This window comes from Podarcis gaigeae (assembly GCF_964106915.1).
Source record: "Podarcis gaigeae genome assembly, chromosome: 8".
In the NCBI taxonomy this organism is placed as follows: Eukaryota; Metazoa; Chordata; class Lepidosauria; order Squamata; family Lacertidae; genus Podarcis; species Podarcis gaigeae.
Genome location: NC_139684.1, coordinates 38,770,221 through 38,796,125, shown reverse-complemented (window position 1 = coordinate 38,796,125; position 25,905 = coordinate 38,770,221). Strand labels below are relative to the sequence as shown.

At 43.7% G+C, this 25,905-nt stretch overlaps 1 protein-coding gene across 1 annotated transcript; it reads right to left on the bottom strand.

The window, feature by feature from the left end:
- Positions 1-1,515: 1,515 nt before the first annotated feature.
- Positions 1,516-25,887, bottom strand: LOC310850979 (hepatocyte nuclear factor 4-beta-like). The gene is made up of 10 exons (XM_083752996.1): positions 25,753-25,887; positions 15,701-15,872; positions 14,389-14,483; positions 11,516-11,622; positions 10,193-10,348; positions 8,347-8,434; positions 6,590-6,742; positions 4,762-4,998; positions 3,977-4,096; positions 1,516-3,342 (listed from the first exon to the last, which is right to left on the bottom strand). The coding sequence occupies exons 1-10, from the start codon at positions 25,868-25,870 to the stop codon at positions 3,203-3,205; spliced, it is 1,386 nt and encodes a 461-aa protein (XP_083609122.1). The 5' UTR covers positions 25,871-25,887; the 3' UTR covers positions 1,516-3,202.
- Positions 25,888-25,905: the final 18 nt, after the last annotated feature.

Sequence of the window (25,905 nt, the reverse complement as noted above, 5' to 3'; positions counted from 1 at the left end):
TGGATGTGCTTTGTAAAAGATGGCATGTGGCCACCCTGGAAGATTCACCTTGGTTCAACAGAGGTGTAGTTACATATGCCTCTGTTATACTTGATATCAAACACAGGAGTTTTACCAGGAAGGAGCAATCAACAGGATCTGCATGTATTCATAGCAACCATTCCTCCCCTTGACATTGTTGCACTGCCCTAGCATAAGTCATAGTATGGTATCATTTTGAATGAAACGCTTGTTACAGCCCTGTGTGCTGCCCAGTGGCTTTTTCATAGCATGTAAACTAGCTTCCCCTGCTAGGGCTAGAATAGAATATATCGTGTTTTTCTGTGCATAAGACAATGCTTTTGGCTATTTTTAAAAAAGGCAAACATTGGGTGTTGTCTTACACACGGATAGTGAATGCATAGGGGGAATGTGTGATTAATGGCAGCAGCAAGCAGGAGATAAGCAGTGGCGATTGGGTGGGTGATTGGTGGCCGCAGCAAGGTCTGCTGGCGATTGGCTGTGGCAATTGGGCAGGTGATTGGCAGCTGTGGGCAGACGATTGGCGGCTGCAGCGAGTGGGCGGGTAGGCTGTTGGTAGTGGTGTGCGGGCAGACAATTGGCAGCTGTGACAAGGTGTGCGATCGGCAGTGGCGGGCAGACAGGTGAGCAACTGGCGGAAGTGACCTCCCCCACCCCAAAAGCTAAACAACTGAATTTCTTAATTTTGGGCTTTAAAAAATAAGGGTCATCTTATACATGGGGACGTTTTATACACGGAAAAATATGGTATGGTGTTGGTGATTAATGTATTTGTTGATACCCCACATACTCCATGTAGTAAAGGATATCTCTCAACTCAAAATCCTCAGAAGGTGGCTTTAAATCAGAGGTAGTGCCCACATGTTTCAGTGTGTCTGCAAGTACTTCCCCTGTTGTTTACAAAAGGTCTCACTTGAAAAGGTCTCCCCTCAAAAGTCCACAAGCCATGAGTGCTCTTTCCACTCAGTACCCATTTGCACTGGCTCAGCCTCTGTTACATTGAACATGTCCTCCTAAGCATGTCCACAGTTCATTGTGTACCAGGACAGGACACCCTTCTGAACATAGGAGTGGTGCCAAGAGCTTCTCTCTCCATGAGCAAGTTTGGCAGTGCCTAATGTAGGTGCCTTTGTTTACCATTGATGGAGAGGCACGACGGTACCATTTTGTGTTCTGCCACATACCTCACAGCAGCCATTTTGTGTTATGCTCTGTCATGTCTCCATGGCAGCCATTTTGTGACTTGTGCCTCAGCACTTTCTCAAAACCCAAATGTAATCCCTGGGTCCAAAGCATTGGTGACCCTGGCTTTCAATAATTGCTATGAGTCGTGGTTCCCGCTTCATGAGGGCAGCAGTGGCAATGCACCCATCCAAGTCAATACAATGGTTTGTGGCTTTCACATGATACATATTCTTAGGAGCACCTCATAGCTTGACACGTATGAAGAGGCTTCTGTCTCCAAGAAGCAATGAAAAGACTGAAGCATTAATAACATACCTCATGACTTTTTATTTAAGCACAGCATGTTCCTATTTTCAAATGTTGACGGCTTTTAGAAATGGCATAACAAATCTCAGAAACGTTAGTAAGTCCTAATAGTATGCTGATCAGACATTAATAAACAGAAACCTATGGGATCAAAAGAAATAGCAATGGGAATGTAGGAATCAATTTTGGCAGTAGCTGTGATATGAGCAGAACCAATCTTCTCCACTTTGGATTGTGTATCCTGTATTCTGTTCCAAAAGAACCACACAACAGCTGGGAGTGTTAACAGAAAATAAACTGCCAATTTTTGATGAGCAGCACGCTCTTCAGTGAAGACTGATGCCCGTTGGAACAGGTAAGGTAGAAGCCAGGGAGACCCATATAGACAGAAACAGAGCCAAGGTGGAGCCAACTAATTTTAGTTTTGTCCCCATCCTCCTCCACACTGAGTTCTACAGGGCCAACACTGGGACTTAAGAAGTTGGAAGGTGACAGCCAGTGTCGCCTGTAGCAAGTGTCCTGTAGCAAGAAAGCAGGCAGCTGGGGACTGGCAGACGGCAGCTAGAGGGTGGTGGGGCAGTGCCCAATTTTCCCAAATGAACCAGCCTCCATTGAGATACCAACTGAGGAGAGTGCAAACAGCACTTTACACCCATTAATTACACAAATAATAATATCAGTGGGCCTCTCTTTAGTGAGTGCTACAAGACTGAGATACTGGATGTTCTGCAGTGAAACGGAGCCAGCTGGGATCCCATGCCCTCCAAGTGTCCCTATTTTCCAGGGATAGTCCCAGATTTACAGAACTGTCCCAGTTCCTGATCTGATCCTGGAATGTCCTGCTTTTCCTTAGGACATTCCTATTTTCATCAGAGAAATGTTGGAGAGTATGGAGTTATCCGACCCCTGAGGCACGTGAAGGCAGCCCTGTATAGTGAAGCTTCTCAATGTTGTTGTTAGTTGGAAGCCACCAAGAGTGGCTGGGGTAACCCAGTCAAGATGTGTAGGGTATAAATAGTAAAATTAGTATTATTTTGGAATAGGATGTCCCTATTTTCATTGGAGAAATGTGGGAGGGTACTGGACTTCGGAAACAAGGTCTGATGATGCATTTATGCTTGCTTGCCCTCTTTAGTATGCAGCACATTATTAAGGCCTCATAAGATGTAATATTACCAAGCCCCATGAAGGAGTATCTCTGTGCTGGAGCACTGTGGAGCTTCTCAGAGGAGAAGAGAGCAGCAGACAGGTCTAGGATTCGCAATGTGCTTCCTGCTCTTTGCTTCTAATTTTTCAATGTGTCTCTCTGAGTCTGTCTGCTGCTTGAGCCTTCCAGGCATTGTTGGTATGTAGGCCGAGCTTGGAAAGCATGAACACGCATAAGCATGAAGACCCGTCGCCAAGAGAACTTAGAACACATGCATCTATCTTCTACTTAATCTCCATTAACAAAGAACCCCTGCTGCTTCATTAGGAAGCACCTGCCCCAAACACCTTACAATTCTAACTGAGGAAACGACATGAACCCATAGGAAGGGGACACTGCCGACAGGTGGGCTCTCTCCTGTCTTTGCTGAAAGGTGCCGTTTTGTTTCAGTGTCTGAAAAGGGCCCCGCGAGGTTGGCAGTGCTAGCTGCTACTGGACTTAAGACTTGAAAGGTTAAATTATTGATTTCTTCAGCATGGTACTTTATAGAATCTCCTGTTTGGGTATCACCGCCTGAGGCAAAACAGTTGCAGGTACTACTTCAGGCCTGGGGGCAGGACCTAGCTTGTAATCTTCACTTCCTGTACTGGTTGAAGGAGAAGGAAGGGATGTTTCAGGAGATGCTGTGGAAGGGAAAAAACACAAAAAGGTGTTATTTGCAATAGCCTAGCATTAGTCTTCAACCAGTGGGTCAGGACTATAGATGTTGGGGAATTCCATCTGAAATGGGAGCAGGAGTGGACATTGCTGCAATTTGCATGTTTACTGGAGATCAGGAACTGGAATCATACAAGTGAATATGAGTAGCATTCACTAGCTTTTTTTTTTTTTTAAGTCTGCAAATGTTATGTATGTAATCATCCCCTGAACCTTTCCCTCCAAAGAGGTCTCTGGGTTGGACAGGATCCTGGCAGGATCAAACCAGAGTACTTCTGGATGCAAAGCATCTTTGCTATCATTGAATTACATTACTGCTGTGTACAATTTCTCCCATTGCTGTGAAGAAATGCGCACTTAAAGTATGCAATTTCCTTTTCAGGAAATTGCACATTGCATCTTAAATTTTAGCAGTGAAATTGAAGCATCGCTCCCAGTTTTTCCTCTTCTTATCCTCGCTCCTTGGAAGAAAGTGCATGCCTTTCTGAAATGTTCCAATATGTGCACATTCAGAATTTAATATTTCAGAGGAAAGATCTGCATAGCCTTAATAAGCAAAGGTTTTAACTAAGTGAAACAGATAGGAAATTGGACACCTACAGGCTGAAATGGTGTGAATTACTGATCCGATGCTGCTGGGGAGCACAATGTGTCCTGGAAGAGGCTCCATGTTAAGGCTGGAAGGTCCTGACTGGTACTGTGGTGCATCCATAGTTGTCCCTGCATGAACAGAGAGAAAAGCTGTCTCATTCTGCCAGTCATTATTGACCAAATACCAAACACAGGCGTCATTTTTATTTGTTTTGAAGTTCATTCTGCCTTTAATGGGAAAGCCTAATGCAATTCTTTTGCTTTTATTGATGTGACCCACTCTGAGCCTTGAGAAAGCATTTTCTAATTATGCCATTCTCTTTGTACGCAAACACCCAAATGGACGGATGGATTTGTCTCCTGGCTTTTGCCCAAAGTGTGTCATTCCCCCTAGTTTTGTTTAAAGGTACAGGCGGGGTAACATTTCCAATCCAAGGGCTGCCTTTCCTTCTGGGCAACTCTGCAAGGGCCACATACCAGCAGTGGGCAGGGTGAAAGGCAAAAGTGGGTGCAGCAAGTTTACCTTTGTCTAGTAGGCTAGTGTCTACACACACCTGTACGTTCTCTATCCATGGAAGCAAGGGGCATCACCAGAGTTCAATGACACATCCGAACAAGGCAAAAACATTTCTGGCATGACACAAAGCCAGTGAAGAGTGTGGCCTAGGGAGAGTTCTGAGGACCACATAGAAAGGTCTGGAGGGTCACATTCTGGCCTCTAGGCCTGAGGGTCCTCGCCTCTGTTTTAAGACACACAGGTGAGAAAGACACAGCACCATTCCAAATGTTGTTACCTCCCAGAAGCATTTCCTGCAGCAAGCTGTCGATCCTTGCCACTCCAAAGAGCTTGACGAACTGGACCTGCTCAATCATCTGCCAAGTGATGCTTTGGAGAGGAGGCAGCAGGAGGAGAATGTCACTGAATCGGCCTCGCGAGTCATACTGCCGGTCGTTGATGTAATCCTCCAAGTTCACCTGTACCTGAAAACGCATGTTTTTCACCTTCCCGGGCTCACTCAGGCCTTTGCAATCTGGGAGGGAGAGAGAAACTAACTAAGGTTAGTTTGGCTTGCATGCAGCAATTTGACTCAGGGGAATTTGTGGTATTCCATATGTTGGACTCCACCCCCAACCCCATCAGCCCTGACCATTGGCCATGCTGGCTGGGACTGATGGGGGTTGGAGCCCGACATCTGGAGAGCAGCAGTTTCCCTGTCCCTGCCTGAAAGGGTTTGCAACTAGGATATGCACAGTACCCTGTGAGATCACCTGAGGAGATTTCTCTGTGTGCCCTGTGCCACCATCTGAGACATAGTTCGCAACAGTGCATGAAATAACATTCTCCCTAGTGAAGCCCAGTTTGTGGAATTCCCTGCCCAGGAAATGGACATGTGGTGAAGACAACTGAAGAGGGTGAAGGAGAGACAAGAGGAGCAAGGGATGGATAAGGGCAAATACCATTGGATGGACTTAGGCTTGGTTATGGGATAAAGATGCCCCATGCTAATTTCACATGTGCTCATAGCTTGTTCCAACCCATTTCCACATTAACCTGTACCACTCCTGCTAAATTTCAGACACCTGGTTGAAACTGTTTTATGCCAGGACCACTCTGCTGCACTGATGTTTAAATCTCTGGCATTTAATTTATGTTTCAAATGTTGTATATCATATGTTTCTATTTTGTAAGACTGTTGGGGACTGAGATGGTGAAAATAAAATAAATTTTTAAAATAAATAAATTATCCTCTTATTGCATATTTTGTTGCTGTTTTCTAAGAAATCTGCATGAAGATTTGTATTTAAATACATTATTGAAAAATAGCTGTTTTATAAATAATTTTGTTTCAACCTATGCATTTCTAGTGGGACATGGGTGGCGCTGTGGGTTAAGCCACAGAGCCTAGGACTTGCTGATCAGAAGGTCAGCGGTTCAAATCCCCGCGACAGGGTGAGCTCCCGTTGCTCGGTCCCAGCTCCTGCCAACCTAGCAGTTCGAAAGCGCATCAAAGTGCAAGTAGATAAATAGGTACCACTCCGGCGGGAAGGTAAACAGCGTTTCCGTGAGCTGCTCTGGTTCACCAGAAGTGGCTTAGTCATGCTGGCCACATGACCTAGAAGCTGCACACCAGCTCCCTTGGCCAATAAAGCGACATGAGTGCCGCAACCCCAGAGTCGGCCACGACTGGACCTAATGGTCAGGGGTCCCTTTACCTTATGCATTTCTAAACACTCTTTTCTCCTACAATACAAACGCTAAATCGCATGAGTCAAGAACCATATTGTAATATTCAGAGACGTGCAAAACAAAAAAAGCATTCCGGTCCACACATTAATCCTGAAGATGTAGATCAGGTAGTTCATTTTTCAGATTCACCATAACTGAATTCCTCCAGTATACCTAGAGGATTAAGGGGTTCAGCAAAAGGCCTTAAAGAAAACTGAAGTTTGTGGGAGGGTTCTGAAGAAACGGTGAAGGGGGTACCATATCAATGAATGGTCCAGGAAGAAACCTGAAGCATAGTGGATGGATAAGCAGTGGAGCCTTGCTGCTGAAATCTGCATCATCCTCTGATGATTAATGGATTTTGTGACGTTCAGTAGCACATGAGAGGACCTCACCTGGGTCAAAGAACACAATGGCTTTCAGGCAAGCGTATTCATTCTCATCAATCTGAATTTCTCGCAAGGGCTTCACCAGCTCATCCAGAATTCTGGTAGCTACACGGGCAATTTCAAGCTCTGGACAGTGCATTGGGATGATGAAGTCATTTCCTGAAAAGGGAGGGGGGGAGAAAAAGCATCTTGCCTTGCTGCAAAGAGGAACATAGGATGCTGCTATACACCAGATCCTTGGCCATCTTGCTCAGTATTGTCTCCCAGCCCAATCTGGAGATGCCAGGGATTGAACCTGGAGCCTTCTACATGGAAAGCAGATGTCCTGCCACTGAGCTCTCTAGACCTTCTCCAATGTTTATTGCAAATATTGATGTGCTGTTTCAAAATTATTATTTTTAACAAATTGGCCCCGCAAGTAAGAATGAACAAGCTTCTGGATTTAAAATGGGACTCTTCACCAAACAAAGTTAAGGCACAGTTCTCTGGTTGCCTTGTCTGAAAACCTGATGGTAAAGAATGAAAAGGGTGGACCCCCTTCTCTGTTGGGGAAAGAATGTAAGAGTGATATGGAAGCTGTAGACCTTCATATGTCCTTAGACTCCAGCTCCCATCAGCCTCAACCAACATGACCAATGGGGGGAGTTGGAGTTCAGCATCATCTAGAGGGTCCCATCTCCATCTCCAAGCTAGAGTGTTCGGGGCTTTTCAGGTTGCAACCCTATGTACACTTACTTGGCTGTATGCCTCATTGAACTCAGGGGGGTTTACTTTTGAGTAGACAATGGATGCATAGGATACACTTTAAGGCAATAAGCCTATGCCCATTTTCCTGGCAGTAGGTCCCATGGAACTCCCTGGGGCTTGCTTCTGAGTAGACATGTATAGATTTGCATTGTAAAAGGGATATTATATGGTGACTGTTTGTAAAGCTGTCTGTCTAATGTGCTATCTTTAGTGTGGAGAGAGGGAACCAGAGAGATATTTTTCCCCTCTCTCATAATAAAGGCTCAGTGAAATTGGGACAGAAGAAAGTACTTCTTCACATACTGCATAAATTCAATCAATTATGTGAATTTCTTGCCCTGCTTCATGTGAACTTTAAAGAAACATCTGGCTTATCTTCTGTGGGAAACAGGATCCAGCAGGGATCTTCTTGTGTTAGGGTGATACATTTTAGGGTGGGGTGTTTATATATTATTGTTAACTTACTAGAGGGATGCAGGTTGCGCTGTGGTCTAAACCACTGAGCCTCTTGGGCTTTGCCAATCAGAAGGTCGGCGATTCGAATCCCCATGATGGGGTGAGCTCCCATTGCTCTGTCCCAGCTTCTGCCAACATAGCAGTTTGAAAGCACGTCAGTGCATGTAGATAAATAGGTACCGCTGTGGTGGGAAGGTAAACTGTGTTCCTGTGTGCTTTGGTTTCCATCATGGTGTTCCGTTGCACCAGAAGTGGTTTAGTCATGCTGGCCACATGACCCAGAAAGCTCCCTCAGCCTGAAAGCGAGATGGGAGCCACAACCCCATAGTTGCCTTTGACTGGACTTAACCATCCAGGGGTCCTTTACCTTTACCTTTCACCTTACTAGAGGGAGTTGGACAATATGCTCTTTGGACGTAATCTTTCCAGTTGTCTTATTCTATAAACCAAAAATATAATAATGAACCACTGTGGTTTTGAAAACATGGAGAGAGTAAAGAGATCCGGTTTCTCTGTGGAAACCAGACAATGAGGTGAGTTATAGTGCATGGGTATTTTACCTAGTAATAGAAAATCTGTGTATGGTATAGAACGCTTTGCAGCTCCCAGCAGTAAGTGCTCACCAGCATGGGCTCTTAGCAAGGCAACCTGTGAATCCCGAGAGAGAGAGAGAGAGAGAGAGAGAGAGAGAGAGAGAAGAAAGAAGAAAGAACAATTTCATACTGACTAAACAGTAGTCTGCTTTACTGATGCATGTCAACAATGGATCTTGATCAGATCCTAGTTCTGGTGAAGTGATCAAAACATGAAATAAATCAGCCAACATCCTTATGTCTGGTGCTGCCATAAATTTCCTTCCTTCCTACATACAGCCTCTGTACTTTCTTCCCCTTACTGGTACTGGGGTGCGGGGGGGAGGAATCCTAAAACCAAATACAGACCATAGGTTTAAGATCATTGTTAATTAAATGGACATAAAACCAGAGAGTTACCCATTGGGATATATGGGAGAACTCTTGTTTGAAATTAACTAGGACTGAAGCCCCAAAGCCACAAAAAGGAGAGGCGTGTGAAGGCCTGGCTAGGGTGGCCGTGTGTCCAACTCTACAGAGGTCAGTCCCCTGTTTGAAGGTGGCCTCTGTTTGAAGGGCTGTCTGACTTAAGCCTGGTTTTAAAATAAAGGACGCTAAGAATGGAATGCAGGTGAGACTTGACAGTGAGCACTAGGCAAATGGGTCATCTGGTCACAGTCTTCTCCACACTGGTCACAGTAACGTCTGTGTGAATTATAGCCATTATCTTTCAATGCACCTCTATAGATAGGAAATGAGCATTTGCAAAGCGTATGCAAACCTGTCCTCTCCTTTTGTCTCCTTTACAAATGGTGCATTTCCTGTGTGTGTGTATTTCATAAAAATGTATACACAAATGTAAAAATAAAAAGCCCTCAAAGCAATTTACAAAAAAAGAAAACAATAAAACTGAGAAAAAATCTCTACCATATTTTAAAACATACCAAAGTTAAAATATATGTTTTGGTAATGTAGAAGTGACCATCCAAACCTGATGCTTTCCCCCCCCCCCCCAGCCTGCTAAACTGGCGTAGCAGCTAGGATTGTTACATGCAAGCTGGCCTCAATATGTGAAATCCGTTCCCTGGTAACCTCCCTACAGCTTCTTCAACCTCATTGCCTCCCTAGGGTTCCTACAATGCTGCCTACCTACAACCGCAGTGCCATTGGCCTGATCCAGCAGGCTCTTCTTATGTTCTTCCCCACCTCCTTAAGTGCTGTGAGGTCTCTTCAGAGCCTCCTGTTGCCCCAGTTTGTCGCCTCATCTGTCCAATTACCCAAGTTCCCTTCTCTTCCATCAACACCTTCCCTTCAGGTACCTTTTTCTCAGTCCACTCTACCCTGTTTTTGGTTACCCTGCTTATGGGGCTTACTTCTCTCTTGGACTGAGACTTCTTCCTAGACCAACCCCCAAAAGCCACTCCTGTCTCTAGGGTCTGTGCGAAGCTTTCATCTCAGCCAAACTGACAACTTCCACTCCCCTCTCAGAAGCAGAAACATCTGTTCTTTGAGCAAGTGCAATGTTCGCTAACATTCCATGACACCCTACCCATCCGGCTCATTGATATCTGAGGCTCTGTGCCACAATTGCCATACAGTACATGTGTTAGCTTGAAAAATGCTAATCTTTTACACCCAGGTTTTCTATTCTCTCTCTCCCAAATCACTAAATCAATCCATAACTGTTGTGAAACGAACAACTGTACATATTTTTGAGTTAGGAAGTTTCTCCTTTGCACATCGCAGGTCTGCAGAAGGAAAGCATAACGTTCAAAGAATCCAGGTTGCAGAAGCTACATATGCCTCCTTCCTCCCCAAAGTTGCTTTTTTTCACCTGGTCATCCAGGGGAAGCTCACAGAATGCTGGGATGTATTTTGCCCACTCAACGAGGACCAGGAGCTGCTGCTTCATCGACTCACACACATCGTTGATGGTTGCAATCTTCTTCATGGCAATATCGGCGCTGTGCACAGGACGGAGAGCCGAATACTATAAGAGAAAAGATCAGGCACCCTTTAACTAGGCAATCCTACATCTTCTTCTTCCCCATTTCCCCACTCCTTCACCCCTCCATATAACACACCATCGTATAGATGAGTCTATCGTGCCCAAATGGAAAGTTACCCTTTTGTCCAGAAGGTGGCAATAGATCACAACTATTCTATCAACAACGTATGTTTACATTATGAATTTGCCTTTTGCCCAAACTCACCCTCCAAGTTCTGGAAATCTGTAGTCCTTCGGTGCAAGAGGCTTGCATTTTATTTATTGATTCCTGTTTGGGGCACTTTAGAATTTCTTCATAAAGAGAGAGAGAGAAACTAACTCCATAGTACACAGTTAGCTAATACCTTTATTTTAGGACCAAAGAAAAAGTAGCCGAAATGTGGCAAGTTTAAGAGTTCTCCAGAGTTCATTGTTGGATAAGATCCTCCATGTGGTAGAGAGTGGTTGGACAATGAAAAAGAATAAAGAAAAGGATGGGGGGGGGGGGAAATGGTCTGGATGTTGCAGCCAAAAAATGATAAACAAATTCCAAACATACAGTCAGAAGCTTCCCCACCTACTGGGGCTAATGGGAAAGCCCAGATGAGGATGTTGGGGATTTCAGGAAATGTAGGCGTTCAGGGAGGCTGAAGAGTTCATAGCCATGTACAGTATCTGTCCTGCTTTGGCCTCCTAAACTAGCCTGTTGTTTGGGGGTGGATGAATTTGTCCATTTTGGTTTCTCATTTTGACTGCCTTAAGGTCAGTCATCCACATTTCCCCAACAACTAGTTCTCACGAAAATTCATTTTAGAGCATATATGCAATTCTCCTTAACACAACGCACTTTCGCTCCTTTTGTTGTTGTTGTTTGCTTATATACACATTTTATTGCACATTTCACCCTAGTATTTTTGAACCCATTACTTGGCTTGACAATTGCACGGCAAAATATGGAGATACACAAATTTCAAAAGATGGCTGTGTTTCAATATTGTTTTGGAAAGTACGAACTAGGTAGGTTCACCTTTAGATGTGACATGAACCAAGGTGCAGCAGAAGATTATACCCTATTGCCAGGTTTCCGTGTGGTTAAGGACCTCAGGATAAGAAGACTCCCAATGACCACAAGATGTAAGAAGAAATGTGTGTGTGGGGGTCCCCTCCTACCTGATGCGCCATTGCCTCTGCTTGGGTCAGAATGGTGATTGACAGGGCTCCGTTGTCTTCGTAACTGCTCCGGCGGATGCTGATCCTGTCACGCTCATTCTGTACAGCTTTGCAAGAGAGACGAAGCAACCATGTCAGGCAGGCATCACCTCCAGTGACCACACAACCAATTCTCAATAAGCAAGAGGGCTGACTTGCACTGTAATTTCCGAAGTTTACATTTCTTACTGGATTTGCACCAAATGCAGTTGCTAAGAATCTTGGGAACTGGTCAGGTCAGGTAGGGAGAACCCATAGGCAAGTGTTCTGGTGGGGATGTGGTTAGAATAATTTGCAAATGTTCACACCCTTTGAATTCATACCCCTTTCTGAAGGACCGCCTCTCCCTACGTGAGCCTGCCTGGGCTTTGAGATATTCTGGGGAGGTGTTTCTCTGCCTCTATGACAGGCATATCTGGTAAGCGCACAAGACAGGGCCTTCTTGCTGGCTGCTCCCAGATTGTAGACCTCCCTCCCATGGGAAGCTAGAATGGTGCCCCCCTCTGCTTTCCTTTTGCCAGCAGGCAAAGATGTAATTTTTGTTCCAACAGTCCTTGGCCACCAACTAGCTGTTGTGGCAGTGTCTTCTGAGGGTGGGTGTTGTATTTTTGTCTCTCTGTGTGGTTTGTTTTCAGTGCCGCTGTTGATATTCATTGTGTGGTTTAAGTTGCATCTGTTTTCATTTACGCTAAGCCCAGGATATAAATTAAGTGTCAACAATACTGAGCTGGATGGGCCAATGGTCTGACTCAGTGTTCTCCCACAGTACCCTAAAGGCTAACAAGCACATTTTTGTGTTGAAAGCTTTTGTGGGTCCCACTTAGGTATATGGATACATAAGCTAGGCATATATACCCTGAGAACAGAAAGAAGAATTATTTTATGACAAAGTGAGGCCAAAAGGTCATCCACGCAAGAGATAAAAAACAGGTGTGTCACATACTGTTTAAAGCACAAATGAAGACAGGATCCAATTGAAGTGAGTTGCATTAATGCTCCTATCATAATCACACCCTTTGGAGAGCAAAGTGGTTCCTTGTTTATCTTTTGTGTGGTTTATGGTGTATATTTTTCTGTTTTCCCTTCAAGGCAGATAACAACCCCCCCAGCCTAAAGCATGACGTTCTCAAGATGATTTTGGCATTATCGCAGGAGGTTCCTTGGAAGAAACTTTTCCAGTTAATATTTTACCTACTGTAAAAGTAAGTCATTATTAGGTGGTGAGTGCATTGCAATGGATTTCTGATGAATGGAAACGTTAAGACTGAGACCTGTGAATTTCAGTTTTCCTGTTTCCCAGAATTAGGTTGAGTTCTCCACATTTTCCTTGTGAAAATTCAGCAGCATTTTAGTGTGAATTCCTCCTAAAGTGCACACCTTTGTATGCAGCTTTCCCTAATTTACACATATTTGCAAAGCGATTTCCCCTTATATAATGCATTTTTATATGCAGTTTTCATTTATATATGCATTTCTGTGAACACTTTGCCTCTATATGTGCATTTTCCTATTTGTTACTTGACTAGAGAAGTAGATTGCAAAGTTCAAAGATGTGTGAATTTTGAAGGATGGCTCCATTTCAGATAGTGTATTATTACTGAAAGTGTGAATTAGGAAGGTTTGCCCATAAATGCAAACTGATTTGAGTTTCTCCTCCATCTCTAAGCTGAGGCCAGTAGCCTATCTGAAAGGCTGGGCAGACACAAAGGCTTACTGAAACTGCATCACTGGAAATGCAGCATGATCACAGAGCAAGTTTTGACTCTGCCTTTGCCAACTCAATGCCTTCTTGGTGTTTTGGACCAGAATTTAGGATGTAGAAGATCACTGGGCATTTCCTATCAGGAGCCTTGCTATATCTGAATTTTGCTGAGCATTCTGCAATCGAATGATAGAAAACTTCAATGTCCCTTCCAAGTCCAAAATCTTGAACAAACAGGACTGTGTTTGCTGTTTGACGTCCTAGTGCAACACCAACCAAACAATTTACTTCATTTCCCCTGCAACATGACCGGGTTGCTACAGAGGGGGTGGATCAGGGTGGAGCAAGGGGCGGAAATAAAAAAAAACATAGGAAATCGATACCTGTCCCAGTAGAGGTCACTTTTCTGGCAAAGGAAGCAAATCAGTAACTTCCCAAAACTTTCACTAGATATGCGTATATTATGTAAATGATGAGGGTCTGATTGCAACATCTGGTGCTCTGCTGATATACTAATTACTTATTTTATTTTAAAAAATAGTCCCCTTTTCCTCCATAAAGCTCTCAAAGCAGCTTAGGAAATTTAAAACAAGATGAGGTTTCTATCCTTGTTTTTCATCTTGTTTCACCTGGCACCTTCACTATACTGTCTTTATCAAATACTGAAGATGCACCTCTGGCCTTTGACACTAGAGAGGTATATTTTCAGGGGCCATTGTATTCTTGTGATTGCAATTTGTCTTTAACTGGTTTTAATGTATTTTTGAATGGCTGAAATCTGCCCTGAGACTGCATAGTGAACGGTAGACAATAAATCAAACTACTAATACAAATTTGAACTCTGCTTCAGGAAGCAAAATGTATTGGGATGGCACTGTCTGGGCAACGTCCTGAAATTTTTCCACCCCCCCCCCTCCAAACCACATGATCCAGCTCTGCCTATTTGTGATTCAGAATTCATCCGCTGTGATTCAGCACCCTCATTAACGGTGCTGCAAAGGAATTTGCTGATGTGGAACTTGGCACAACTCATCAGCTCCCCCAACGCTAGCAGCAGGCTACTGAATGCAAGGCTAGCATCACAGTAGTGCACATGGGACTCTGGATCAGGGGATGGTTTTAGACCATTTACCTTCCTTCTTCATTCCTGCCCGGAAACATTTCTTCAGACGGCAGTATCGGCATTGGTTCCTCTTGTCCTTGTCTATTATGCACTGCCTGCTAAATCTGGAAAGGGAAAGAGGCAAGCTCTGAAAAAAATCATTGGTGATATGAAGGGCTGGTCCTATCATTTGGCAGAGTGAGCCAGCTGCCTTCGATGGCAGGTGCCAGAGGTGAAGGTGGCAATGAGCAATGCTAAGCGCTGGACACTCCCCTGCTAAGCATAGGAACAGGGGAAGCTTATACCAAGTCAGACCATTGGCCCATCTAGCTCAGTATTGTCTATGCTGAGTGGTAGCAACTCTCTGGGGTTTCAGACGGGAGTGGATATTCCCAGCCCTGCCTGGAGATGCTGGGAATTAAACCTGGGAGTTTCTGGATGCAAAGCAGATACAATGAGCTACCAGCCCTTCCCAAATCCTGCTGCCTTGTACGCTGTCCTTTTGCCGGGTTTGAAGCAAGGGTCAACTGTGGTTGGGTTGAGAGCTATCTTCTTCTTTGCCTCAGGCAATGAAATGTCTTAGACTATTATTTTATTTTACATCCCACTATTTGTCCGTTATGGAACCCAAGGTGGAGTACAAGTGGTCTCTGGGTGGCCACCCAGCCAGCCACTGGCCAGACTTCCTTAGCTTCAGCTAAGTGTTAGGGCAGCTTCATGGACAACCAACAGAGATAGGCAATTCTGTCTGTTTCTCCAGTTCTCATTTCCACCAGCTTAAATTCATTTTTTCAAGCTCCTGTAGCAATTTATGAATTTTAGGTAAAACAGTCCTCATGAGAATTATTAGAAATTTGGTGCAAACTTCTCCTGACCATAGAATCAAAGTTGGAAGGGACCTCAAGGATCATCTTATCCAACCCCCTGCAATGCAGGAATATACACCTGTCCCTTATGGGGATCAAACCTGCAACCTTGCTGTTACCAGCACCATACTCTAAACAACTGAGCTACCCAGTTTTGATTAAATGTGCTTGTTTCCGCACGCAATTTCCCCAAATATAATGCATTGTTGTGTGTTATTTTCATGAAAACATGCCCTTATATGCAAACGTTACCCTAGTATGTACATTTTTGTACAAATTACTTGGATGGAGAAACCCACTACAAAATCAGGAAACGTGTGAATTTCAAAGGATGGCTCACATATTGTTTCAGGCAGTGCCAACTAGAAAAAATTCCAAGTTGTCATTCGTCTTCATCTTCAAGCCAGTGACAATGTTCAAAGCTTATGGAAAAGCCGGTCAATGTCCAAGGATGAACTACAAAACTATAGAGCTACCTGCACGAGTAGACGTGATTCTTACGGACACTCCTTCTGAAGAACCCTTTGCAGCCATCACAGCTGGAAGCTCCATAATGCTTCCCAGTAGCACGGTCTCCACAGATGGCACACATTGAGCTGATCCCATTCGCCAGCAGGCTGCCACTCCCTGACTCTGAAACAATGGCATCTGCAAAAAAGGAGTTCACCAGTGGTCAATAAAGTGGGTGTCCTGGGGGTGCCAGTCCTACTCTGAGGCAGAGGGAGGTGGCTGCCACAGGTGACCATAGGTAAGAGGTATGGATACAGCTGGGTCTGCCTAGCAACTTATAAACTAATCTACTGGACTCTAGCAGAATGGAGGATGGTTTCTCACCACCTATGTCTAAGTTAGGTGTAACCACCAATCTGGTTGGCTTTTACATATGGAATGGGTGGGGAGGTAAGCTCTATCTTTCCTCTTGGACCAGCTCTGGAAAGGAACAAAACTAACCCAATCCATAGAGTATTGGGTCTTGCCTTATTTTTAAAATCAAAATTCACACTGCTCACTGCTATGTGTTAAATGAGTCAACATTCACAGCATACATTTAAAGCACTATGATTCCACTTTAACCAGTCATGGTATCTCCCAAAGAATTCTGGGAGCTGTAGAATTTGTTAAGGGTGCTGAGAATTATTAGGAGACTCACATTTTACCCACTCTGAGCTACAATTCAAAAATTGGTATAACCATCTATCACTCTTCAGAAGGAACTATGGGCATCATTGGTTTGTAAGGGGAACAGAGGAGTCTCCTAACATTGCTCAGCACACGTCACAAACTATAGTTCCCAGAATTCTTGGGGGAAGCCATGGCTATTTAAAGTGTTATCACAGTGCTTTAAGTCTATGATATGAATGTGGTCTAAATTAGCAAAGCCACCAGCTGACACTAGGTGGTCCACCAGAAATTGTCCATGGAAGCAAGATCTACCCACTCCTAAGCTAGTCCAATCAGGATCCTGAAAATCAGTCTATGCCAGGCATATGCAAACTCGGCCCTCCATATGTTTTAGGACTACAACTCCCACCATCCCTAGCTAGCAGGACCAGTGGTCAGGGATGGTGGGAGTTGTCCCAAAACATCTGGAGGGCTGAGTTTGCCTGGTCTATGCAGTCCTGGGATGTGATGCTACAAGCCAAGACTAAGCCAAGAGATGGTGCCTTATAGGTCTTGAAATGGAAAACAAAACAAAACAGATCATTAAAAAGCTATTGATTCAGGTGGTTCAAGCTACACCACGCAAGAGAGCAGAGAAATAAAGCAGCCAACCCAGGATCAGTTGACAATCTTTTGGGGAGAGGGGAAGAATTATTTATTTAGAATTGGATCCAAAGATGCAATAGAGGACAAATTTCTGGCAGCGGTGCTGTTCAATTTAACTGTTGTGCAAGAGCCACCAGAAAAACATTGTGTGATGATGTGCAATGCATCTTCTGTGAGCAAGTATCCTGAAATGTTGTGCAAGGCCATGTGCAAAAGATGGTGCAACAAGACTGTGCACACATGGAAGTATCCCAACGGACTTCTACTTTCTTGTCTTGCACAGCGATCTTCCTGCAACTGCCCTCCCAGACCACCTTATTTTACCAATGCTGCTTTCTCAATCCAGGCAGCTGCCATTTCACATTAAAAAACACGCAACCAACTTGGCATCAGGCAGGAATGAGAGGCAGACAGTGGACAGGAAACCTCCACTAAGAGGGCAAGGCCTATCTGACCACCAGCTGCATCTTCCCAAGAGAAGATAGGAGCCCAGTGCCGCCTGATTCTCCTTCCTGCCTGATGAGCCATCTCTGAAGCAGCACCTCACGATTGGTGTCTCTGTGCAACAGCAGATGCAGGGTGTTCCTTCCCAAGTGGCTTGCCTGCAGGAAACAGCGCCCCCTCCAGGTTCAACCCTCCTATTCTCAGTGAGTGGGGAGTTGCAACATCCCCCACCTGTATGTTTAATTAGGTTTTAAAGGGGGGAAATAAACATTAGTCCCACCCCTAAACTAATTTGGGGCTGGATCTGGGGTAGGTGGCTGGGGTGGGGTGGAGGATGTAACCTGATTGCCCACCCCAATTGAGACCACAGGCTGGATGGAGGGGGGATGAGCTGTGCAGAGCCATAAGTTATACCCGACCTTCTCATATTTACAATCGCCAAGTTGGCTTGTGGTCATAAAACCAAAATAATTAAAACACAACATAGCATTATAAGAGACCACAGCATCAGTAAAGCAGCCAAGCCTCCCAGCAGTGAACAGGCTGGTCATCTACTGACTCTTCTGCTCTCTGAATCAGATGCCTAAACTCAACTGTGATGGAGTTGGGTGGGTATCTCTGCAAGCTAATCCCACAATTCAGGTCTGAGAACTGAAAAGTCCCTCCCTTGTTTAGCCATTCAGGTGTTTGGGAAGATAGCATAAGAAGAGTCCTGCTGGACCAGGCCAATGATAAAGAGAAGAAGAGTTTGGATTTGATATCCTGCTTTATCACTACCCTAAGGAGTCTCAAAGCGGCTCACAACCTCCTTTCCCTTCCTCCCCATAACAAACACTCTGTGAGGTGAGTGAGGCTGAGAGACTTCGGAGAAGTGTGACTAGCCCAAGGTCACCCAGCAGCTGATGTGGAGGAGCGGGGAATCAAACCCGATTCACCAGATTATTAGTCCACTGCTCTTAACCACTACACCACACTGGCAATGATGCATTTAGTCCAGCATCCTGTTCTCACAGTGGCCAACCAGATGCCCCTGGGAAAGCTGCAAGCAAGGCCTGAACACAACAGCACTCTCCTCTCCTGTGAGTTCGCCCAGGCTCAGGAAAACCCCTCGCTACCAGAGTGCTTGCTGGATCTTGGTGCCATCCCACAAAGGTGCCCGACCAAGGCACTAATTGGCATTAATATTTTGTGTCATCCCACAAAGGTGCCCGACCAAGGCACTAATTGGCATTAATATTTTGTGTCACAGGGCCATATCTCCAGTTCTGCCTTCTGAAATCTTTAAAAAAATGGAATCCTTTGTTGATGCTTGCCACCTGTCATTTAGTTTAACTCAGCTAAGTAAATGTTAGCTTGGGATATATGATGATGACATTTTATTTGGCCATAAATACTCCTCAATGTCTTTGCTTGGAAAGAAAAGGCTGGCTGATTCTTTTAGTGAGTGAAATAATATTAGTGATGCTATGATGATGTCAAAAGGAGGGGGGATGAAGTGCTTTTCAAACGCAGGTGGTGGGTGGGAAGAAAGCAGGCAATATACGGCCACATTCATACCATACATTTAAAGCACTATCATACCACTTTAAACAGTCGTGACTTCCCCCAAAGAATTGTGGGAGCTGTCGTTTGTTAAAGGTGCTGAGAATTGTTAGGAGACCCCTTATTTCGCCTCACAGAACTACAGTTTCCAGAGTGGTTTAACAATCTTCACAGAGAACTCTAGAAATTGCAGCCAGGACTTTTGAAGTGGTATCATAGTGCTTTAAATGTATGGTGTGGATGTGGCCCAGGTATTGTCCATCTTCCATGCGACAGTCCTCAGAGATGTGAAGATCACTATAATGTCTCTCCATAATCTTCTCCAGGCTAAAAAATAATTCTTTAAACTGTTCTTAATGGAACTTGGGTTCTAGATCTCCTCTAAACATACCCTAATTTAAATACAATAAATGGCCTTGTTCTGGGGCAGGAAAATAATTCCTGGGAGTGGCTCTGAGATATATTTGTGGTGAGAATTCTCTGGCAGAAAAATAATCTACTGCGTCCAAGTTCCACAAACATTCTGGCTGTGATGGATGCACTGTGTGCACTTTGGGAATTTATGGCAATGTCTCGGGGTAGAAAATGTATCCTCACAACCGCATCATGTGTGGAGGAAGTGCGTAGCACATTGTTGATCTTCAATATATACAGTGCATGCAGAACAAAAGGCTGACATTTAAACCTGAAAACGTGCAGTTTATGGTTAGCACTCAACAAGATAGACTTAATTAGTTCTTTGTTACTCCTTCTTACTTATAAATCCCTAAACAACTCTGGGCCATGTTCTTACTTATAAAGCCCTAAAAAAACCCTCTACTTTATTTCACTCAATTGGCCAGTAAGGGTATTACGGTCAATAAATGGAACCTGGTTAATGTCACCATGGTCTGATGGCTATCAGCTTGTGATAACACGAAGGCAGGCTTTTTCGCTGGTGAAACCAGTGTAGTAGAATGATCTCACTGCTGAAATCTGAGATGCCCCATCAGTACTGGCATTCCTCTGGCTCTCGAAGACAAACTTGTTTAGACAAGCATTCCCCTAATTGGCTAAGTTGAAATTCCTGCTCTAATTGTGGGGGGGGGACTATTAAAATTGTTGTGTTGTTTCAGTGGGCTTGTTTTATTGTACACTTTAATTTATTTTAATGTTCTGGTGAAATTATTTTATTGTGTATTTTCATTATGTGTGTGCATAGAGAGATGTGCCTGGTGCCATCATTCTCAACTTCTAAGTGCAAGCAAAGATGTTACTTTTCAGTCAACTAGTTGCCTGTTAATTGGGGTCACTTGGGAATGACAATACCTTAGGCTGTATTGGTGTTCTTCTTTTAGTACCTTTGTGTTTTTGCAGGATTTAGTCAATGGATGCCATTTCATCCATCTGATGTCTTTTAAATTTTGTATCATGTATGCTTTTATAATTGTAAGTCACTCAGAGCAGCCTGGAGCTTCTCTATATAACAAAGGAGCAATCCTAGTTTTCATCTTGGAATCTCAATTATTATATTAATTCCACAGAGCTAGCAGTGGAATTGCAGCTTGTGTGTCAAGTTTCTCCCTGCTTTCTTCTTCTGTACTTCTTATGGAACAAAATGTATATCCTGCTAACTGGACAAAAAACCTTCAAGGGGTTTACAAAGAACAAGAACAAGTATTCATTTAAAATATTGATGAAAGCAAGCATTAAAATCAAGCTGATACGCACAAAGTCCCAAAATGCAAATAAAATCAGCCATACTACCTGCTAAAAATTACATGTTAAAATGGCATGCCTTTGCAAGCTTGGTGAAACAAAAAAAGTTTCAAACAATACAGTGAAGGCAACCTGTCTAATATCAATGGGCAGGGCATTCCAAAGAGTAGGTGCTGTTGCCCATTGCTGGCAATCACAGGTGGAGAGAGTACCGGTGCACTCAAGTTCAGCTCACAGGCTTCCCAAAAGGGCATCTGGTGGCCACTGTGAGAACAGATGGCTGGACTAGATGGAGTTTTGATCTGATCCAGAAGGCTCTTCTAACGTTCTTATGATTCCTTACAAGTGCAGAACGAACGTTATGTGGCACTTGATAATGTGATATCAACTTACTCAATGCCACAGTGTATTTTATTATGGGTATTTCCTTGCCAACGAGTGGGGTGAGGCTTATTGAAACGGCATTGAGACGTTATCTGGCCTGTTCTGCCACACCTCAAGAGCGGAGCCATTTTTACTCCCAATGCCCTGTGCACTTCTACATGAATCCAGACATATAGTCTATTGCCTTCTTGGTATGTTACACTATAATAAGCTTCCTTTGTTTGACTTGGTCATCCTGGCCACCACCCATGGACCAGATTGCAGCTGTGACATTTTTGAAAAGGGTCATGCTGAACTTTTAGGATGGGGGAAAGTATTAGGGCAGGAGTCTGCAACCTTTAAGACAAAAAGAGCCACTTGGACCCGTTTCCAAAGAAAAAAAAACTGGGAGCCGCAAAACTCGTCATTATAAAAATAACTTTTTTGTCACTTTTTTATTATTTCTTTGTTTGACCCCTCAGAATTACTCCTCCTCATAGAAATAAATGTTAAATTAACAAGTTACCCTTTTTCGTGTGTGTGTTCTTCACTCCCCTTCAAAACAGTGACCAGCGTACATGCCCCTTACAACGTAGCGGGCGGGCGGGAAGGTGACGTCGGGACGGTGCGTGACTAACGCACGCACCGCCCCCATGCGACGTCACAGCCAGTACAGCGCCCGCCACAGTGGCGAGTGTCGGGGCACACAATGCGCCTCCTCCCCTTGCTAGTATCCGCCCCGGAGCCGCGGCAAAGGTGTAAAAGAGCCACATGCGGCTCCGGAGCCGCGGGTTGCAGACCCCTGTATTAGGGCAAACAACGAAACATTTTCATAAGAGAAGTTCCTTTTCCAAGCCAGTTGTCAAAGCAATTCCAATTAATGAGATACATCAGCCAGATATTGAAACAACAATATGAGGAATTGTATCATGGGGCAGGTGTTAGTCCAGCATAAACAATGTAAATTAGGAAGACCAGCTAAAATGGTACCTAAGAGAAAAATAAACAGATGTAGCCTGATGGGGAATATTTCTTAAGTTTGTAAGAGTTGATTTGAAAGGCAAAGAAAAGGGAGAGGGGGGGTGAGAAATAGGATCATAAAGTATTCTAGATTACAACCATACATCTTGTTCTGGTTCAATCCACTTCTGGTGAATCTTCAAAATTCTAAAATCTACTGAAAAGAGATGTATCTTTCTTTTTTACTGCCACAATTTATATCCCACTTTCCCAATAAGTATTCAAGAGATTTTCTTTTTTTAAAAAAAATCAAAAATAAATGCATACTAATAAATGAAGCAAGAGCAATTTCAATCATACCAGATAAAACAAGCTAAAATTATTACAAAGACAGTGTCAGCATAAAATCCCCTTCCCAAGGCAGTCTTCAAAAAAATGCCACTGAAATGAAACTGTCTTTGTCGTCCACCTGGAAGTGAGTAGCAATGGAGCCAAGCAACCACATGGGTGTTCTTTGTAAGGCCAATTTATGCCGGCTTCACATGGGAATATAGGACATTGTCTTATACCAAGTGACTATTGGTCAATCCAGCTCAGTATTGTCAACACCAGAGTTTCCTAAACTTGGGTATCCAGCTGCTTTTGGACTACAACTTCCATTATCCCTAGCTAGCAGGACCAGTAGTCAGGGATGATGGGAATTGTAGTCCAAAACAGCTGGAGGGCCAAGTTTGGGAAACCATGGGCCATATTGACTGATGATGACTTTCCAGGGTTTCAGGCAGAGGCTTTTCCCAGGCCTGCCTGGAGATGCTGGAAGGTTACCAGGGACCATCTGCATGTAAGGCAGATGCTCTACCATAGAGCTCTTCCCCAATTTCATGTCAGAAGTGAACCATCTTAACAACTGGGAAGGCTACCAAAAGGCCACTGAAATCCAGTGGGGTTCTTGGAGGTTACAGGAAATCACTACAAAATTAAAAAAGTCAGAAGGTTTCATCGCTGGATTTTAATTCAGAAATTCTTTTGACTCTTAAATCTGCATTGGAAAGGGCATTGGCTTCGACAAAATAAGATGATTCAACGGGGCATATCTAAAACCATACCCGATGATTCGCTTTTCAAGAAACAAGTGCACAGATGTTGCTTGTTTATCATGCAAGATGAGATCCGCCAAGTTTTCTTTCTACAAAGTGTTTCTGCTTCAAGGATATGCCATTTCCCTGGTGCTCAAGCTGCAATAAATTGCAATCGGTGGAGGGGAGGGGAGATCAGTTTTTCAGCCAGTAAACTTGCAGATTAGGTGTGCTTGCGTCAATGTCATGAACACCTTACTCAAGAGAGTGCTCGTGATATCTCTGGTGATAAGCAGTGCAGCTTACCACCACCACCTCATGTCAACACCATCTTTGTACGCTTTAAAAGACATTTCAATTTAATTTTATTCTTCATCTCTAAAGCCAGCCTCAGCATTTTCCTGGCATACCACCCTTTAGAGAATAAGCAGGGGCAGTGCCAGCAAAACTATCTCCTCCCCCTTCAGTGATGTACCACCATTTTGAGAGTCTTAATTTTGTTTCAATGTGAACTTCCTTTCAGGGATCAATATATTTCCTCTTCTCCATTGCAACAGAGAAGTATCACTTTATCAAAGTTCCTTTTTGTTTGGTGGAGAGGGGTGGGCAGGAACACTAGTGAAAGTTCCAAAGCCCAGGATAAGAATGAGACTGAGAACACAATACAAGACAAAGCCTTTCCTTTCTTCTAAACCAGTTGCTAATTCCGTAATTGGAGCAAACACCTCCCCTAATTTCCCCTAAACACCATTAAAAAGATGGCTGTTTGTCTATTGTAAGAGCTTTGTGAAAGCTCTTGGATAGACCTCTTACATTTGGATCATTTTACTAATGGGATATGTTGCGGTCTCAAGGTTTTGGCTAGCTTGTAGGGAGGGGGGCGTTTTCTTTTTTAAGCTGTTTGGACAAATTTTTGATGAGGATGCTTACCCAAGACAAACATGCTCATTTCAAAACAGCAAGTTCCTGACTATGTTGGTTTACTTATTAACAAGTAGGCAAATACCACAATGCCAACTTGAAACAGCCTTCACCTTTCAGAAAAGCTAGCATGTTGTTTCTACACTATTCTAGAGATATGAATCCTAACTTTTCTAAATATATAGCAATGTGGAGCTATAGAGATAAAACCAACCAAAGATCCATAACATATCATTAAAAACATTAATAAAACATCAATGAATAACAATACATATTGATCGGTTAAAAGAAAAATCAGGTTGCAAAGCCCTTTCTAAATTAAACAGTTTTCAAAAGATGTCTGAAGGGAGGGAGGGACAGTTCTTGCTGAACTTCTACTGGCAAGCAGTTCCACAGGGCAGGGCCTACCACACTAAAGGCTCAGTCCATAGCAGAGGCTGGCCGAAATTCGGGGGCATGGGGAACCACAAGAAGTACTCCTAGGAATGATGTCCTGTCCAGTCAGTGACACTTGAGCCACAGGTTGTAAGAAAAAAAAAATATTTGAAGGAAACATCAGCTCAAGCTTTCTGGCTACCCACAAACCTTCTGTGTCAAAGTCACAGAAAGGTGTCTCCATATTGTTTAAGAAAAGCAGGGAGGCACCTGTGTTTCACCTTAAAGACTAAGAGAAATATTGTAGCACAAGACTCGAGCTCATTTTATCAGATGCTTGAAATGTAATTTCTCCCCTCAAAGACTAACTCATTTATAATGGTGTGAGGTTTTATGGACTGATGGAGTTGACTGCAGTCCACAAAAGCTTATCCAGTCATTAATGTGTTCATCTTTAAGGTAGCATAGGGTTCTCTGTTGTGTTCGCTACAACAGACAAACACAGCTCCTCCTCTGGAAAATGAAATGCTGTACTTCATCAGATATGTAAAATGTTATGTTCTCCTCAGCTGGTAGATAGGGGAAACGTGTGTAAAGAGTGAGTCCAAATGGTCATGAATTCCAAGAGTTACAATCAGAACCAAGATGACATGAGATTCTAAATATATGCAAGTTCCGTGAACATTCACAATGAACATGGCCAACAAAACTCTGATGACCTCTCTCCCTGTGCCCCAGAAATCAGCTTCGGACGAGATTGATTTGGGAGGAGGAGGAGGAGGAGGAGGTGGAGGAGGAGAGGAAGAAGAAGAAGAAGAAGAAGAAGAAGAAGAAGAAGAAGAAGAAGAAGAAGAAGAAGAAGAAGAAGAAGAAGGCCAAGCTATTTCATATATATTTTTAAATGTAATCTCTCCCCACCATCTCATTTATCAATGGTACATCTTGCCAAACAAAGTTGACAGTGGTGTAAAATGCCATTTATTTGATAAATACATCTTCAGCATAATATTCGGAAAGTAGATTTTTCCAGGCTTAATAAACAATAGTCTTTGCTGTTGGCTAAGTATTTTGCAGCATTGTGATGTCATAGCAAGGTGTGTGAGGTGTGGAATACACCTTTTCCAAGAGATTTCCATTGATTAGAAATCCATTTTCTCAATCACAATACAACAAGCTTTTCAATCTATGTCCCTCATCGGCAATATAATTCAAGGCCGCAGCGTAAGACCCGTCCCAATGCAGAAGTCCAAGAGTTCACCCACACAAATGCGACACCCTCCACCCTTCAACCCCATTCCTTCTTGTCCACCGAAGAGGACAACATTTGAACAAAGGTAGCAGAGGCTGATTGGAGAGGCAACGGAAGGTATCTCCTCACTCACCTGATGAGTTTGTGGGCAGCACCCTCAGGTTTTCGAACTCCAACATGGTGTATGAGGAGTCGAGGGACTCAGTGTAATCTGGCATCTCCATGTCCATTAGGCTTTGACAAATCCGCATTATTACTGTCAACAGAGACAAGTGAGGCCCCCACG